The sequence below is a fragment of the Notechis scutatus genome, chromosome 4 (genome assembly GCF_049901735.1).
Source record: "Notechis scutatus isolate UNSWTSFEM ecotype Mainland chromosome 4, rNotScu1.2, whole genome shotgun sequence".
Taxonomy (NCBI): Eukaryota; Metazoa; Chordata; class Lepidosauria; order Squamata; family Elapidae; genus Notechis; species Notechis scutatus.
The window spans coordinates 125,818,026-125,838,171 of record NC_142012.1 but is presented as its reverse complement, the minus strand read 5'-3'; the positions used below and the strand labels follow the sequence as shown (position 1 = coordinate 125,838,171).

At 39.0% G+C, this 20,146-nt stretch overlaps 1 protein-coding gene across 1 annotated transcript in view; it reads right to left on the bottom strand.

Moving 5' to 3' along the window:
- The window catches only part of HS6ST1 (heparan sulfate 6-O-sulfotransferase 1), a 203,388-nt gene extending 189,192 nt beyond the window's left edge, over nt 1–14,196 (bottom strand). The window contains exon 1 of the mRNA XM_026680897.2: nt 10,693–14,196. Coding sequence (XP_026536682.1) covers nt 10,693–11,210 — 518 coding nt within the window. The 5' untranslated portion in view covers nt 11,211–14,196. The remainder of the gene's footprint in view (nt 1–10,692) is intronic.
- Nucleotides 14,197–20,146: the final 5,950 nt, after the last annotated feature.

Sequence of the window (20,146 nt, the reverse complement as noted above, 5' to 3'; positions counted from 1 at the left end):
ATGTTTTGCAACAACTATGCCAAGTTCATGAATAAATATATTTCGTTTCAGAACCAAATTAATTTGTGGTAACAAGCAACCTTCTTTCCAATCTTTTATTAAGGTCAGTGTTGCTCTTTTCTTCGTTGCTTTGGAAGTATCCAGCGGAAATGTTATCTCCTTGCCAGCTTGAGTATCACCATATTCAAAAATATTATCAGGACTGAAAACAAAGACAGTTGGTTTGATTCCATCAAAACAATGACTCCCACCCTCAATAGTCACTGGAAAACAGCCGTGGAGGAGAATCCATAATCCAATCCAAGCACTCCTTTGTTATTCATGTCTTTAAAAGATTATCACATCTGATACACTATTGCAAATTCAGCTTCAAATTTACCTATCTGAAAAAGCAGATATAGATCTAACTATTCAACAATTACAAGAATAACATAAATATTACGTAAAACAAGGATGGATTTCCAAATCCAATTTTTGTCATAAAGACTTTATTACCCCAATTGTGCCCACTTGACCAAAGAAATATCACAATATTTTACAGTTTCATAATTCTGATGCTCTTCAAGATATACTGGGCATCAATTTCTGTTACTTTTTTTGACAATCAATCATGGCTAAGGAGTTATGGGAATTGAAATTTGTTCATCTGGAGAATATAAGCAAGGGTGGGATTCAAATTTCTTAACCAGTTCTGTGGGCATGGTCTAATTTGTGGGTGTGGCTTGGAAGTCACATGACTGGCTGGGTGTGGCTTGTATGTAAATATTGTAAATATTTATGTAAAAATAGAAATTTTTATTTATAAAAGAGCAACTTTTACCCAAAATCAGGCAAAGTAGGCAGGCAGAATCACAGAGTCACTCACAGATTATCTTTCTGCAATCTGCTGCCTGAGTCTGTCACATAAAATTTGCTTGCAAGCAAACTCATAAAATTTTCTAGCAAGCAAACTCACAAAATTAACTCACAACACACCATGTATGTAAATATTGATTTTTTTATATATATAAAAAGAGGCAAAGCAGGCAAAGCAGGCAGGCAGATTGAGTTGCTTGCAGAATCAGAGTCACTCACAGATCTACCTTTCTGAAATCTGCTGCCTGAGTCTGTACTGAAAAATAGAAGCTTCAGTTCTAAGGAAGGTTCAGCTCCATTCTCAGGCCACCACCACCCCCTCCCGCAACCCCCTGAATTCTACCCTGACTAGGCCTCAGGGAAGCTTCCTGGGAGAAGGCAAGCAGCACAACACTGATTTAGATTAGCTAGAAAGCCAGAAATCTGACGATTTCTAAATCACACAGCACAGCTGATAGTCTGAACAGCTGATCGTCAGGGGGGGAAAAAGGAAAAATAGCAACTTACCAAAAATTAGGCAAAGGCACAACACAGGAAAGTTGTATGGCGCGCATGCAAGATAAGAAATGACTGAGTTGGGCAGGGAGGGTGGGGAGGGGCCAGCCAGTGGCATGATTTGGCAGTTCTCCGAACTGCACAGAACCGTATCAACCGGTTCTATAGAACCAGTTTGAACCAGTAGAATCCCACCCTTGAATATAAGGTTGAGAAAAATGAGTTTATCATAAATTAATTTACACTGGATTTTATGACCAATCAAGAAACACTTCTCAATGAATTAAATAAATAAAGTAGTAAGAAATCAAGGGAAGTTCAAAAAGACCAAGTAGCAAGTACATTACAGTTAAAGATTTTTTTTTAAAAAAGTAAAGGAAATGGGAGACTGAAACATAGTTTCAGCATAGTTCAACAGAAAAGAGCACATTTAGATTGGCCACAGTTCCAACTGACTCTAACCAGTGGTCATGCTAATGTTGGGATCAAATATCAACTGGAAAATTAACAATTTTCTATTCAGTGGAATTAGCATCTGCTTAAAGATACTCTTAGGTTAAATCCCCACTTAGCCTTAAAGTTTTCTGCAATCTTGGATAGTTTCTTGCTCTCTGTTTGACTTTCAGCATGTCATACTACCACCACATGTACTTCCATAAACCTCCAGCAATTGTTTTAATTCTGCCCCTCAGTAGTCCCCAAAAGCTATCAACCTTGACACTACTTCTTCCAAATCCCCAACGCAAACCCCCAAAACTGGCATCCAACTGGAACAGTGTTCTCCAGTGTCATTGCTACATTCCCTGCCCATTTGTCTATTTAAAGGATAGGGTAATGTCTCAGCGGATGCAATACCCTTCATTAGGAAAGAGTTAGAAGGCTTCAAAAAGGGGCTGAGAATTTCACAGCCTGCAGATTACTGTGTTTACTTTATGAAAACTATTCTTTCTGAAGACTCTAAATCAGGGGTGTCCAACCTTGGCAACTTTAAGACTTGTGGACTTCAACTCCCAGAATTCCTCAGCCAGCTTTGCTGGCTGAGGAATTCTGGGAGTTGAAGTCCACAAGTCTTAAAGTTGCCAAGGTTGGACACCCCTGCTCTAAATACACTTGACAGTTGTATTAGTAGTAATAGTTTTATATATAGGTATATTCGTAGTAATAGTAGTTGTAGTAGTCTTTTTATTTTTAGGAGAATCAACACAGGTTTCTTTCACTTTTACAGAAAGTGAGAAATTCCCTAGAAAGGTCAAGCAGCTGAATTCTGTGACAGAATTGCGCAAGTATGCATACAAAGCTCAAAATTAAGGAAGTCTACAGAGGAAGCAAAACTATTTTTCAATGCATACTTTATAAATGCATACTTACGCAATGCTTAAAAACAACTAGAACTGGGAAGAAACAAAGGCTTTAACAGGAAGCTGCTATAAGTTTCACTGAGTGCTACTTGGAGATTGATGTGTACAGATGGTAGTGGAATACAGGAATGTTTATTTCTGCTTCTGTTCTGTGCAATCCTAGGAACTTTATGAAGTCATTTATGGAGTGCTTTTTCAACACATAAAAAATTGAAATTCAGTCCAATTAAGGGAAGTCATAATTAAAAAAAAATTAAAACTGTGAATTGAAAGACTGGATTTTATTCATTGATGAAACCAATTTTTTGAAAGATTATTCTATCTCTGAAGCTTCATATTCAAAAATAAGAACAATACTTAAAATGGTCTGAGACACGTAAGTGAATCATTAGAGCCTGTAAATCCAGAAAGACAAAAGTCTGAGTAAGCAAGAGCAAAAACTCAGCTTCCAAATCTTCTTAAAGACCACAGGAACTACCCGGTAACAATGTAACAATACTACAAACAAAATGTCAGGTCATTTCCATCCTTAACACCAACTACAAATGGATCTAAACTTTGACTGAAATTTGGTCATTTTGCCATAGATTTTCAGAAATGCAATCTTAGGGGGCTGCAGAGGCAAATGGAATGCTGGGGTTATATGTGGTCCGAAGGCCACTCCCCCTACTTAATATTAAAAGCTTGTGGCCAGTTCTGATTTCAACATTAATAACAATTAGTGTGTTGTCCACAGTAAACATGCAATTCACTTCAGTATGCTAATGAGAAATTAAATAATTCTACTTCCTAATTTGTGGGACTGCCGAGATGTAAATTTACTGGATCAATCTGACTTTTCTTAGAATCCTGAAATCTATCAGTTAAACTATGTGTAAACAGAAGCTGAAGAAGAAAGCACAAGACTTAGAATAAAGTTAGGATTTTCATTCTATTCCCAAGATTTAAAAAAAAAATATTAGAGAGGAAGAAACAGATCTGGATCTTTATAAATTGGTATAATTTTTAATGACAAAAACAAATATGGATTTGCAGCAGAAGATGACTTTGAAGACTGCAAGAAAAGAAATTTGGAGTTGCAACTTGCTGTTTCCCCATCCGGTATAAAAATTTGCTGCTCAGAATGCTCAGCAGAGGATGAGCCTAGACTTGTATATATGAGCTGCATATGTAAGATTCCCCTGCCGCCCCCCCCCCAAAAAAAAGCCTAGTTTTTTGGAAGTGATTCATCTGGAGCTTCCAAATGGACAGAAAATAAATTTGCAGCAAGAAAAGAGAAAATGATAACAAGCTGTGAAAATACACATACAACATTCAAACAAAATGTGCCACAAATGTTCCTTCTGACTTAATGAACAAAGCACTGTTTGCCAGAAAAACTTGATAAGATTCATTTACCAATATTTAAGCTTTTAGCCAGAGGAATTTATTTCTATTTAGATCCTTGTGGGCAATTCTAATCAGACAGCTGTCATTTGATAGATTTATTTTTACTAGTAGTATTAATGTTATTATTTGATATTATTGATATCAAATAATGTTATTATTTGATATTATTGATATGTAGGAGATGTTCCCAGTGGTTTTGCCAGCAATAAGAACTTCTATGAAAGGCTCAGCAGGCAGATTTTTGTGACAAATTCTTGTTAATGAGAGCACAAAACCAAGATTAAGCAAAGCTGTGACAGAAACTCATTAATTAAAAAGGGTAATGTAGGGAGAAGCAAGCTAAGAAACTGAGGAAGTGGGAGAGAAAGCATAGGAGAAAACTGACATATTCTGTTTTCAGCAGCAAAATGTGGCAATCCATACCAACTGGCTGCTCCAAGGAGTTTAAGAAGAATGCTCAGTCAATCCTTTACAAACCAAAATGGATGTCCTTCATGTCCCCCCCTTCAAATGAAGAAAAATACCTGCTGGGGGGAGAGAGAATTTTAATGTCATGTTCCCCAAGAGTATTACTATCCTCATCACCATAATAAACACATATGCTGCAAATCAGCAATGTCTGAGAAAAAGTGAGCTATATTTGAGGTCTAGAAGGCTTATTTGAATTAGGAATCCCATGGTTCTTAAAAGATTCATACTTCCCTGTCTTTTCTGTGAAGGAAAAATATAACCCCTGAAAGGAGGAATCAAGGCTACCAAATGTGCCTGAGTCCATTTTCAACTATGCCTGAAGCATGGCAAAACAGAAAACTGGAATTTGGGATTCATGTCTGCTTAGGGCAGAGCACAGCAGAAAGGAGATGACCTTGAAGAACCCCTGGAAGCATGTTCTCATGCAGGCATTCTCTGTCTCTAAATTAGCAGAAACTACTGAAATGTGGTATGGCGAGGTAAGAATCTTCATTGCATACAAGGATGAAGTCACTTGAAGTTGTTTCCTTTCTCTCAATATAAGAATCAATCCCTTCTCAACTCACTACTGTGTAAATCCAGTGCTTTTCTCCCCACCTTTTTCACAGCTTAAAGCAGGGGTCCCCAACCACCGGTCCATGGACCGGTACCGGTCCGCGGAACAAGTCCTACCGGGCCGCTGGCTTGCTGGCGCTGCCATCTTTTTGATGAAAAATGCTTCCGGTGAGCTTTTCGGGTAGAAAGCTGACCGGAAGCACGTTTTCATCAAAAAGATGCGCGCCAGCGCTTCCGATGAGCTTTTCCGGGTAGAAACCTCACCGGAAGCACGTTTTCATCAAAAAAGATGGCGGCGCCAGTGCTTCCGGTGAGCTTTTCCAGGTAGAAAGCTCACCGGAAGCACTTTTTCATCAAAAAAAGATGGCGGCGCCCAGCTGATGCCGGTACCGGGCCGCGGCGCCCAGCGTAAAAAAGGTTGGGGATCACTGGCTTAAAGGACATATTGCTTTGGGCTTTTCAAGCCTAATGCTAGATGGATGTTGGTTGTTGCATGACATTTCTGGGAAATGTCCTATGTGCCCTATGTAATTCCATACCTATACTCAAATGAAATAGAGATCAATGTGCCGATGAATGTGCCTTGATGCTAATTTTATTAAGATCATTTTAATGCAAAACAAAGGCAAGATACCAGTATTCTTAATTCAGAGTACCAGATTTCAGCATCTTCATTATTTAGAATGTCTATGGACCCCATATTGGGCCCACAGATATTCTTTGAAATTCAACATGATGGATGGTTCCAGCCCAGCATGCTCTATGCTCTGCAGTCAGAAAAAAAGGCAAGTAACCCTTCCCAAACGCATACCAATAGGCAATGATAGGCAATATGGGAGGCGAGGGTTAGTTTGCATTTCTAGTAAATGAGCATTCTGTGACTTGTCATGCTCATTACTGCAGCTACTTTGTAAGAGTACAACACCACCAAATGTGCTTTAAATAATCTCACTCCAGCAAGTCACAGTGTTATTCTTAAAAAAAAAAAAAATCTGCAGAGTAAAGAAATGATAATTCTTAGCATAATGTAAGAACTGCAATTGTCTAACAATATTCCCCCTTCTCCAAAACAAAACAACACTTAAAAATAAACAATTAGGTTAGTGTGATACCACTATATAGGCCTAACAAAGAGGAGAATCAATTCAAGTGTCTCTGTGAAAAAGGTATTGCTATTATCAAGACCAACCTGGAGTAGGAAAACTGTAAAAGCTGTTGCATTCTGGATGCAGAAAGTGCACAGAAGCTCCCAGAATGTAGAATGATACACTTAGCAATGCTAAAATGGCACTACTTCCAGGGTTAATAATCTTTTAGCTGATGATTTGTATGCATTTATGAGCACTAGTGAATGACCTTCAAGAATACCTGTAAGACACTGAGAAGATGCATTAAGGAAACACGAGTCCTTTCTTTCCAGAAATACAGCTTTTCCGCATTACTGAATAGCAAATTAGGAAACAGAAGAGACTGAAATCTCAATTCAAAAATGTAGGACCAGCAGGTGTATTTGAGCAGACTCAAGTATTGATGTCCCTTCAAGCAGTCATATATGGAATCCTGTCCTACTAAACCACCCACATCCTATCCTTTCTTTCCAACATGTTTGCTTAAGGACTGCAAGCAAAGAGTTCTTTAAGTGAAATGCATACGGACCAATATTTCTGCTGCTCTTTGAAATAAAATTGTCAACAGCAACAGAATTCCATTGACCAGATGAAAGCTCCAGGAATCCCAAAATACTGTGCATACTTCAATGGCAGAAACTGTTTCAATAAAAGATTATCCCCCAATGAATTTTCCTGCTCCCAGCAGGCCCTATAATGTGTGCCAGACATGAAAACATAGGTTGTTCCATTACCCTAGATACATTATTCAAAGCGGCAAAATGAAACGATACAGCCACCACTGTAAGTGGAAATAACGCAAGAATGAATCCCTTACAAAGGAAATCTACTTCACCAGTGGTTTTACATAAACAGCTCTTGTTTATGAAGCCAGGTTTCATTACAGGCAGGAGAAATGTTATCTTTTTGTGGACAAGCTAAATTGAACTACTGTACAATAGGCCTACGTGACACAGCAATATTACAAAGTCAGTCAACAATTCTTGTTTATTCTTAATATACAAAACACTATCCAGTTCAGAGTTAATGAATGGCAAGGATGATGCTTATTCATTGAGGATGGCTTGGAGCAATAAGATTACTAAACCTCCATAATGCCATTGGTGCTTCAATACAGTCCCTTTTTTTCTGGACATCATGAAAAAGGTTAAAAGGGTAAGCCAAACTCAGTATCTGAATGTGTACATGGGAAATAGTAAACCTGGAAATATTTTAATTTAGGACTGCAATCTTATGCATGCTTACTTATTATTATTAAACCCCTAGAAAATGATCTTAATAGCATTAGATCCCAGAGAAAAGAAAAACTGAGACTCGTTATAAAAACAAGCTATTTGATCAGTTATTTTGTAAACTTCATTGTAGATTCAACATAGTTCCAAAGTCCTTAAGTCTATTCAGGCAAAGCAAACAATTTTGGGCCACTATTATCCCCAAACCCACAGCAAAACCTGCAACTTGGCTTTTCGCTATCCAAGCATTTCATTGTTCTAAGAATGGAAAGCCATGTAAGAACAGGATTTAAGTATAAATTTAAATAAGAGAAGCATGCAACAATATCTGCCCATAAATCTACTTTATCTACTGATAATTTGCAAACCAAAGTTGTTTGTTTAGGGTTTTTTTAGGAGTGGGGAGTTAACATCAAAGTTCCAAGGACATGAAACAATTATTCATTTACAATGCTTCATCATGTAGCAATGTATACAGAGGATGGGGGAGAGGGCCATTGTATGCCAGTATTCACATATATTTGTCTTTGCAGAAAGGGAACTCTTTTGGATAAGTTTCTTGATATGATATTCCTGAGTCAGCTTATATAAAATCAAATTATAGGGCAATTAGAACAATTCATCAAAATTTGACCAAGGTGCATTGAAAAGATAGCAACAACAGAATAATCAATACATATAATTAATAACTGCACGCAGTATCCCATGCTGAACAAGTCTAACAAATGGGGAAAAGTGGGGAGAAATAAATGGGCTGTGCAGCAGAGATAAGACAAATATGCTTTGTTCTGCTTCCCAAGACTGCCTACTCACTGGAAGGATTATAGAGGACACGACCAATATATATGGACCGCACACATGAACATAAAACCGTATGGCACTAGAGGAACTGTGTTTGAGAGCAAGGCTCTAAAAAGTAGCAGGAATTAATGACTTATGATAGGATGCCAAGCAAACAATAAATCTTTAAACATGATAGTAAGGAAATAGAAGCACTTCAGATGATTTAAAGAATAACACACATCATGGAAGAGAAAAATTGAACTACTTCATAAGGCAGGCCAAAAGACACTATATACATACATACATACATACATACATACATACATACATACATACACACACATACATGAATACATACATACATACATACATGAATATATACATACAGTACATACATACAGACAACCTTTAAGTTAAATGACTGTAGATGGAAGCAATTTGTGCACGAATTGTGGACAACTAGAATATAACAGGGTGGAATGTTTTTAGCTGGATTTTTTTATCTACACCCGAAACCCTTGGCAATCCAGGAAAAAAAAAAAACCATAATGAGAAGATGAAAGGTGTTTTAGGAATTAATGTGGCTACGAGAAAAAGATATGTCTCTAGGACAGGAATAAAGGATGCTTAAGAAGATTAATGCCATCTAAAAGGAAAATGGGGTGGGGGGAAAAGACATGGGGAGAATCCAGCAGGCATGTAGGGTAAATGCACGAATGATCAACAGGACAACCTAAAAGAAAAGTTACTTAGCTAAAAAGCACAGGTATAAAATAACTATGTACAAACAAGAATTCTGTGCATTTCTATGAATTAGGCCTGGCATTCATTAACTGGATAGGAATGGATAATACAGAAGAGCTATTACAATCAGCAAACATGTACAAAGACAGCAGCCAATATTACCTCCACCCCCCCCCCTCCCAGAAAAAAGTAAAACAAAAGTCTATAAAAGATATAAAGGAATCTGGCAAGAGGCCATTCTTAGTGTTTCTTCTATATGTGCCATAATGCAGAAAAATAAGGATAGCTTTGAGAATGAAAAGGGTTAACACCGTCAATGGTTAACAATGGAAAGCTATATTGTTGACAAAGACCCAGATTTGGAGAAATAAGATTCATATCTTATTCATGTACACATGCGTGAAACCCCAAATCAAATGAAGGGAACTTGTTAAAATGTGCGAAATGAAGTAGACAAGAGGTAGCATTTCACATCTAAAGTAAAAACAAAAACAAAAAAACCTTCAGCTACTCATTTTCCTGAAAGCTCTTAAATGGGACCCTGAACTTCTGCCCCTTATTCTGGGTGAATGGAGACTGACTGTAATGGACATACATTCCACACATTCTCAGGATCCCTGCCCGCTACAGTAAGATTGATGAGGTACACACTAAACCTCTGAGAGAAAATGAGTTAAAAATCTCAGGGAAATCCTGAGATTTTATATGAGGAAAGCCAGTTCCAGAGTGTCTAAAGCAGGAAAGAAGAGTTCCAGAAGAAGGCAATTTGTGCATGAATTGTGGATGACTAGAATATATGGAAAAGAAAGGGCTGTGGGGTCAATGAGCGCAATATAGAGAAAGGCAGGCCACGTATATGGGATTGATACAATTCCTTCTGCCTTCATTCCTTTCAAAGGCTTAGCAGCTGCATGAGACACAGAAATTCCATAGGTGCAACTCCCCCCCCCCCTTTCTTCCACAAGCACATGAAGAGGAATGAGGGGGCCTTCCTAATGTGTGTCTCACAAATGGGCAAAAAGAGAGGAAACAGGCACCAACTGCACTGAACACCGAGTCTCAGGACTAAGTTGCACGCTGAGAACAGAGGGCAGAGCAAATGCAGAGGAGGGGGTGGAGGGAGAATGAGAATGGAACAGGGAGCTAGGTAAGTAGAGAAACAGTTCAACATTTGATTCTGAGCTTGATGACAAAAGCAGCCAGCAGTGAGAGTGAGTCACAACAGTGCAGTAAATGCGAAGCAAATGGCAAGCTAAGGCTTTGGCTGGAAGAGTCAGGGGCCAGCTGGGCCATGGGCTAACTGTATCTTTCCCTCAGCCATCAGCCTGCTGAGCAAAGTAGTTGGCATAAGTCAGCTATGGAAACTGCCAAGCTTGGAGAGGTTCAACAAGAAGCTCCTGGCATCGGGTGACTTGTGAAGTACAGGTAGTACTCAGAGTATCAGATTAGCAAAGGGAACTCCAAAGGGAACACTCTACCCAACACCCAGGCTCAGAGAAGCCTGAAGCTCACTGGCTGACCTTGGGCTTTACTGCTGCCTCTAGCCCACCTAACAAGGTTGTAGTGAAGAAACATAGAGGTCCGCAGGTGGGGAGAACTATAAATAAGACATGGAAAAGACATGGACGTGATGGGGGGGGGGGAGAGATCACTGCGCGAAGGAGCCTCCCCTTCCCGTCTCACCTGGGAGGTTTGACCGCGGCGCTCTCTCGCTTGTCCAGGACGCCGGGCACGCAGTTGGTGAGCTCGGTCCAGTCGGCGTGAAGCCCGCAGCTCCAGCCCGTGGAGAAGCGCGAGAAGAGCCAGGTCTCCCGGCGGTTGGGCCGGTAGCAGGTGCATTTCTTCTGCCCGGGCCGGCAGTCGCAGGGGACCTCGAGGCGCACGTTTTGCACCAGGTGGCGGCCGAAGGTGGTGCCGCCCGTCTTCTGGATGTGCAGGAAGACAATCACGTCGTCGCCCTTCATGTCGAAGGCCAGCTGGCGCTCCAACTCCCGCACGGGGAAGTAGTACTTCTTGACGTAGTGCGGGTCCGGAGTGGGGAAGAGGTCCAGTTCATCCTGGTACGAGCGGCCGCTCGGCGAGCCCAGACTCAGCCCCGGCCCCACATACTGGTACAGGATGAGCATGAAACACACCGACCCCGCCACGATCAGCAGGAACTTGCTGTTCCTTTCAACCATGGTCCTTCCAGCGCGCTTCATATGCCACCATCTCCCGGCAATGGGGAGGCAGCGGCGGCGGCGGCGGCTGTTCCTGGAGGGGTTGGCAGCGGCGCCGAAATACGCTCCTCTTGTCTCGGCTTTGCTTCACGCGCCAGCACCGACAACCCAACCGGCGCCTCCCTTTGCAAGAAGCGGGGATTCCCTGCCCCTCTCCTTTTTTTCCTCTTCTCCTTCAGTCAGATCGGCAAAAGGGGGAGGCGAAGACGGGGGAGGGGGGCGCGTACAGCGTGGTTCCAAATGACCCCCTCCCCCGGTTCCGCCTCCCTCGCAGCCCCGTCCCGCCTCTGCCTACGGGACTTTGCTTCCCCTTTCTTCACTCCAGCTCCAATCAAACCAGCCGATCGGCTCACACGATCCGCAAAGCCCTCAGTCTAGCGCTGCCTCGCTCGCCGATGCACGCTAGTTCGACTCCTTCCTGCCTGGCTTCCTATTGCCAAGCCCCACCATGATCTGAGCCCAGCATGCACAGCGCCGCCTCCACTCACTTCTCTGAGCAGCTCCAAGCGCGCACTGGAGACGGGAGAGCAGTCGCGGCGGCGGCAGCAGCAGCAGCAAACACGGGCACGCCGCAAAGGCAGCAGTTCTGGAGGCTCCGAAGTTGCAAGCGCCCGCCCGTAGAAATTTTGGGCGTGCGCGCGCTGCTGCTGCTGCTGCGGCTGCGATGTTTTGGGGACTTCTCCACTTCCTCTTTTACAGAACCAAAGCCTACCAATGGGGAAGCGCGGTTACCGATCTTCACCTTCAAGAGCAATGATATCCCTTGAATTCAGAACTGACGATCTGATTTCGCTTCTCTCCCTCCGCTCCAGATCCAGGCGAAAGGAAGGGACCGCCTGTTCTTCAGTCGCGAAATCTATTTTGCTCGCTTTTCTAATTAAAGGAAGACCCACCCCGGGATCCAGGTTCTACAGTATTATCTTCTCGGGTTGTCCTCCTCCTCCTTCTCAAGAGCTTTTGAACAATTGCGCGATTCTTCAACAGGTGCTACTTTTCTCTGGCATGAAACTGAACGATGAATCAAAAGAGACCCGAAAGTCAATTACCGCAGTCATCTTTATCTGAAAATTTATATACCATTCTTCATTACAAACCCAGGAATTGGTTGACAATCCGATGCACAGTAATGCAATACAAAACTTTTAGTTCCTAAAAACAAAACAAAAAACCTGCAACATTTAGATAAGCAGTTTTACTTTAAAAGTTAGAATATTATCTTGAACAAAACAGATAATGATGTTTTAATACTGTTAAGGATTCTGAAAAGGTTTCTCTTGAAGGCTGTTTGGGAATGATCCATAAAGACACTTTCCTCTAATAATTATAATCAGCATTTTTATTTTTGTACTTATGAATGGCATGATTCGATCCAGAGATCTTTCACATACTTAACAAACGTCTTAAAAGGCTTGTTTTGCATTTTGCAGATGCCATCAAAATAAGTGATCAAATGAGAAAATTCAGAGCTCCATTATCCTTTGGACAGAATCCCACCACATTCATTGAGTTTACTTTGTAATAGAGATACAGTTGATTGCTGAATCAGACCCATATTGAATGGTGTGAAGATTCAAACTAGAATGGCTAGTCCAAAATTATTTTGTGTGAGATGAAAAGGGAAATCTTTTTCAAACCGTGTGCAAAAGCTGTAAATTATCCTGAGAATTATTCAGGATTTTCTTTCAGAGCAGCAGACTTTTCCCTGGAGGGCATAAATAAGACTATTGTGGCATCCATCTTCTCCAGTGGCTTGCTGCCTTTTCAGCCATTATCACCTTCGACAACTGCGTCATTCCAACTAATAGTAGGGCCACTTTTGGAATTTATCACTAAAAAATTAGCTTGTAATACTGCCTTCAGCTTAGTTAAAGAAGGCATATTTTCATTGCTTTAGGAATGTCTTTAAAGAAAGTGAAAGCAGAAAAAGAATGTTATGAGAAACAATTTCCCTCTTCCTTTGTCTCCCAAGTCTCTGCCTCATCCCATCAATCACAGTAATCTTTTCATTGTGATGTCACAAAGAGTGGTTCTTCTGATGTCACAAAGGCAGAATTATGAGAATGAAAAATGAATAGGGAATGCTATGTTTTGCAAGATGAGCAGCCATATAACTTTAATAAATATATAAATAAATAATAAAAATGTAGAACAACTAGAATCTCATAGTAAAATAAAGTTTGAGGAAAATGTATGGTACTTCTCTTAATATGCTACACATCATTGGGGGGAAGGAGTTTACATGCATCTGGCTGTCAGTGCATGGGTTTGTACTAGACTACTTTGTATAAAAATAGCCTTTGGTATTATTGTTGTTAAAGGCTGGAGAAGAAAGGTCTGTTTGGAGATTTCAACAACTTCCCTACTTATTTGTTTTTTTACAAGCTTCCCTCTACAAGAGGGTTGCTGCTATGTTTGGAATTAGTGTGCAGTCCTGGGGAAATGGATGAGATTCCCCAATAGTTTTGCATCCTGTAATGCCACTGTGAAGCCCTCCAAACTGTTATACAGAATGAATGGCATTTGACATCCTTCCCAGAGAAGGCCATCTTGGCTAGGAGTGCTGGGAATTTCAGGCAGCAGGTTTAGCAATGTTCTAAGAGGAAAAGATCCATGGACGCCAAATCATTTTTTTATGCCTATTATTACCAACACTGGAGACAGCCAAGTGTTTTTAATATTATTTTCCTATTGGGGGTTTATAGATGGCAACATCTGTAGCATTCTATCATATAAAAAGACTTGGTTTCAACACGTTCTAGCAAGTCCATATCGGAGTGGGGGCTGGGGAGAGAATGTCACGCCTCATCCTCTTCATGCATGAACTCCCCACAGTCTCCTATATGAGAGTGTCCTTGGCAAAAATAGGGATAAAGGTTCAATATAACCGTCAGGCAGAAAAGAGAGGCAGAAAATGTATGAAAGTTTACATGTCGGTCAAAAACTGTAATAAAAATTTACCTACTTATCTATCTACAAAAGCTTGGTCTCCCTCTCTCCTTCCTTCACCCTCCCCCTCTCCCTCTCTGGCTAAAAATTGCTCTCTGTTTATATAATGGCTTGAAGGAAAATATAATAACAATGTCAAACATAAATCTTTTCTATTAGTACATAGGCAACTGGTAGGTTTCCTATTCAGCTTTCCTAATCATTAAATATAAAGCAGGATTGTATGACCTGAGATTCCAGGGCCACATGTATCCCCCCATCCCACCCCAAGCCTCGGATACACATCAGGGGTGGGATTCTACCAGTTCGCACCTATTCACTAGAACCGGTTGTTAACACTCTAAGCAGTTCGGAGAACCGGTTGTTAGAAGAAATTACTGGCCTAATCCTGCAAGGAAGGCAGGAAGGAAACATTCTGGGGTTGCTTACAGAAACTGCCTCTCCGTTAACCCTTATTATACATTCTTGGCAGGACTAGACTTCCTGTCTCAGGAATGTCTCTGGAGTTTTTTCCCCCTCCTTTGCTGGTACTTTGCTTGTGTAGAGCGACCACTCAAAGTTACAATGGCACTGAAAAAAGTGACTTATGACCATTTTTCACACGTACGACTGTTGCAGCATCCCCACAGTCATGAGAGGACAGGCGAGGAGATACGTACCTCGATGTGAGTGATGTTGAGTTGGCCACACCCAGCCAGTCACCTGACCACCGAGCCATGACCACCAACTAAGCCACGCCCACAGAACCAGTTGTTAAAAAATTTGAATCCCACCCCTGGTACACATCCCCAGTCCTATGTAAACTTGCTAGATCATAGTGTTTAATATGATGGGAGAACACAATGCTAGTAAAATGAGATAAATCATATAAACTGAAATGAATGAAACTGACATTGATTTGTTGTAATTCCACATATTTCTTCAAAGGCCAAGTGACACTTTTGCCCTGGATAGGTGCTTGTGAAGAGGAATGGTGAATTATGCAACTCATCTCTTTTCAAATCAGCAAACATTAATCTTTCACAGTACTCAAATAATCACACAAAGAATGTCATATTTAATGTCATTTTCTTAAACAAACGCAGAGGGTTTGTGTATGGGTATGGTACCCATTTTGTGTACCATATTTGAGAGCAATGATATCTTCATAATGAAAGAAGAAACAGTGGAGAAATGAAGCTTTATTTACATTTGGGAGTTAATGTTTTGATTTGGGGAGTGCTGGCATTTATGCACTATTTTATGTAAGCGGTTGAAATAAATGTGAGACTATAAAGAGCCACAAAGGAGATTGTGGAATTGATGTTTTGCCTTTGGTTGTAAAAGTACATAACTGGTAGAATAACCCACTGAGTGTTAATTGTAAGAAAGTGTATTTACTATAGAATGAGTTACCAACAAATAAGAAGCATGAAACCAATATGAAAATGGTTTATTTACAATATATTGATGACTAATCAAAAGGATGGAAAAACCAACAAGAACTGGTTAGTTATGTGGAATAAAAATGCATCAATACAATTTGTTGTAAGTCTTGTATTACTGCATGCAGGATTTTTTCAGTGTAAGGAAAAGGGCATTATAATAGCTAACTAATTTTATTGATTGATTGATTATATATTCATAATCAGTTTTATATCACTGCCCATCTCAAATACTTGATCCTAGGTAATGATGTTTGTTTCCTCACAGTATTCAGTATAAGGATCATATGCACATAAAGACAATTCTACAAATGTTCCATCTAAATGGGCCCAGTCTATCTACTTAAACAGAAGTTTAGCTTGTCCTCTTCAAAAGTTAAATGGCACCCCAAAGTCTTTTTCAACAGTAGTCAGGGATATTTGATATCAGAAGTTTTTGCTCATTCTTTTGGTCTCTTCACATTTCCTAGGCCAGCTTCTTGATTTTAGGTTTTCAATCTGTGTTACATGTTATTCTATCCTAAGGTATTTCATCTACTAACATTAGTATTGATATTTGCCTTGTAATAAATATAAAAAATCATAACCTTCTTTGAATTCACTACAAGAATATCATCCTTGATATGTTCCAGTGTTAAAACTAAATAAGCTGTATGTTATTTTAGCAAGATTACTTGAGTAACTAATCTGAAGCAATGCTTTGATACTAATTTACTGTTAAACAGGATTATGCTAAATGTTAGGATCTGATCATCATATTCAGGGCAGTCTAAGGTCTAGACTATGCATTGAAAAGATACACTGTTCACTTTTTTAACCTTCCTTTGTAACAGAATTTGTTCTTTAATGAGATATTTTATGTTGTCCTAAAGTTCAAAGCAAAAATAAAGCTGAAGACTTGAACATTGTTATAAGATTCCTAAATACTGCAGGAATGGGCAAAGATTAGAATAGATCGTTAAGGTTTAGATAAGATGGATTTTTTTCCTGGTGAGACCTCAACAGAGAATTGGTTGTGGCGAGGAAAAAAATAAAATTGGAGATAATAAATAGGAAAATAATTTCTTCTTGGCCCCTCAGCATTCCTACATTCTTCTGCTTCATTTTTATGAGAATTTGATATGACCCAAAGGGGTGCCAGTCCATTGAGTATCTCAAAGGATCCTTTGGACAAATAGCATAGCAGCCGTTAATAATAGCCTCATGAGCTCTCATCAATCCCAAAAGTCAGGCCCATTCATGAAACTAAATGGCTACTTCAAGGGCTAAGAGTGGCTACCCTCTGGCTGGCTATCTACCTGAATTCTTTTGGTCCACCTCTTGGTCTAATTCTATCTTCATAAGATATTCTATTCTATACTACATATGCTGCTTTGTCTTCTGGTTTGTTTCCATTAGCTGGTTTGAGATGTATCTGTTATTATTTATATATCACAGTTACCTCTTCTCAATAGTTCCTCAATGTAGTAAGGTGTAAGTGTTAGACTACTATTTCTTCCATTAAAGGAAGATGTTTGGCTACTATTTCTTCCATTACAGCAGGCAATACATTTGGATTTAGGTAGTAGTATTGGTATTATAAGGATAAAGTGGAAAGATATTGTGTGTCTGGAACATAGGAGATGAACAATTGAATATGGTAAATATGTTAATAAATATGTTAAACTTGGACTCTGGGGCACGAGGTTCATCTTGGGAAACATTCATTTAAACTACCCAATAAAGTAAGGATAAATTTCTAGGAAACATATAAGTGCAGCAAATCATTCAAGATGAAAGCTTTGTAGCTATTAGCAAGAAGCTGAGCCACATGTGAACTTAAACTTAATCTGGATGAAACCCATAGCTGGAGGATTTAAGTAGGTGGCTGGAAAAAATGGATTATATTTGAATCTCCTTCTTAGTCTTTCAAATTCTTAACCACTAATCTGCATGATTATTACTAAATTTGTTGACAAATACTGTTTAATACATTTACCTTCTGATTCACTCCATACATTGATTTGATTCATCTGAAGCTATAGAAGGCATCAGTATGTCATCAGAAGGCATCAGCTTTTGGTTTGATTTGGAAAGTTGTTGTCAAAATACATGGTATTCTGTTGACAATAATCAGCAAATAAAAGTTATAGCCAGTGCATAGAAAAGGCAATAAATCTTCTAGATATGTTATTTTATTTAGGCTTGGAGCAGCTATAAGGATAGACTATAGGGATATGAGGAAAAAGTATCAGAGCAGCCTCACAGGATATTTATCCTCCTAGAACAAAGCCATACAATAGGAGAGTCCTGAAAGTTGCAAATATAGTTCTTAGAGCAGGATTTGTTACACTTTTCAAAACTGTGGCATAAAACTATATATCAATGTGGTACACAGTGTGACAGTTCATTTTATAAAAGAAACATTGAAAACATATAGTATTCTTTCTTTTTCCTTACATTTTTATACACTTCTTATATTTTAGTGTTTTATTGCTTTTAAAGCAATGACAGAAATGGAAAAAACACAAAGATAAAAATGTATGCATTGTCAAAGAAAATTAAAAAAAACACATTGAAGGAGTTCTTTTAAGAGTGGGGAATAATGCAACAAAAATAAAAAAGTATAATGTATCATTTTAGCTGTAAATAGTTACAGGTCTATATGTAGTTATTTCCATGCACATTTACATTTCTAATACATTTATACAAGATTGTTATAGTTTGTATAAATGAGTCCCATGTTTTATCTTACTTGTCCATACAAAGTCTATATCTGTAGACATCCTGCTCTCAAGTGGCAAATGAATCCACAGAATAAATTGGGCCATACATTTATTTTTCCAATGCTGCAATATCAACCTTTGGACTGTGGGAAGGGCAATCCATTTACATTGCAAATTTATTATAAATCTTAATAAGATATTTGAGTTTTCACTTGTTGGCATACTTAATTCATCTCTGAAGTATAAAATTGGTTAAATTGAGCCTATTTTTATATTTGATATTGGTTCCACTATTTTAAGTTATGCTGAAGGAAAGGGTAGGTGTTTTGGTGCTTTTTCACCTAAAACTCATATTCTCTGTGAACTTTATTGAACAAATCTTTTAATGATGGTTCTTTTTCTTTTGGTTGCTTCAATATGAAGTCTGAGGCACGATGTGCCAACACTTCCTTTTCATTCATGATAAGATGCTTTTTTGCATACTGAAATATTTTCTTGGAACTTGGAATCATTTAGTGGAACATCTTCAGGTTACAGAACATAGTTCAAGGAAAATAGTTTAAGAAGGATTGCCATGGAAACCTCCAATAATTAATTCCATTTAAGTGTAATAAAATATAAATGAAATAAAAAACAGGTATTTTTTTTTTGGCTATTGCTAACAATGTTTTTCCAAGGTCCAAAAAGTACATGGATATTATGAAATGGATTGTAAGCAAAAGCAAAAATGATAAACGCAGAAGCTGTTAAAAGAAAATTTTCCTTGGAGCATAATGATCCTTAAATCAAGTGTTACAATTTAAAAAGAAAAGAGAGGCCAAAGCTTAAAATGCTGTGAGTTGAAGGAAAAGGAAAGCCACAGCATTGTCCCATAGGTTTCACTTGCAGGTAATTTTAGCAGGAACCTGTAATCCTGACTAGACCCAGCAATAAAGGCAGAGCTGAGTTTATAGGGCTACTCCCATTTCTAGGTTAGGACTCAACAGAAGTCTCATAGATGCTGTTCAGCAGGATCTTTACTGCATACAAGTAGAAATAACACAAAACAGTTGATTGCCTGCTGCCGGTGTAAACGGGCAAGTGCCTCTTCATAGCCATGGTGGTCCAATCTGTAGCCTTTTCTTCCTATTCTTCCCATAAATTAATAACCACTTCGCACAGCACTTGGTGGCCTTGGAATTGTGCAGTTGCTGAGTGTTTCCCAGCGATTCTTTTCTTTTTGCTAATAGTGCTGAAAGTGAAGGAAATGAATGAGAGAGGATAAAAGGAACAGAGAGTACTGTAAATGGATATGTAGTACTGTAATGCGTATACACACACAATGTCCAATGTTGCTCTTGAGCAACAACAGAATAGTTCTTAGAGGGAAACAGTGGTCTACCGTGGCATGCTATAGTCTCTCTTTCATAAAGAATATGGCAAACTTCATTAAATATGTAGAAGTTCTCAACTGAAGTTTATTTTAATATAGATCAATTAAAAAAGAAATTAAAAGGAACAATAGAAAATAGAGTAGAGAGCAGATGCATACGTAATGTATCTGATTAATATACTGTATGTTTCTTATGTGTGAAAATATCAGTTGTATACATTTCTGAACAAACACAGCATTAATTATGTTATTAATGACAAATAGCTCCAAATCAGGTTAATTTTGTAGCAGTAAGATCCACTGTCTTGCAAAGGCAGATATTAAGTTACCAAGACCCTTATAGATTTTATATTTGCAATGTGTTTGTGTGTGTGTGTGTGTGCATGCACGCTGAATTGCAATGTTAGTATTTGACCATTGTAATTGACTGTTACGATGCTTTTTAGATATATTGTTGTAATTTTTCTTTCA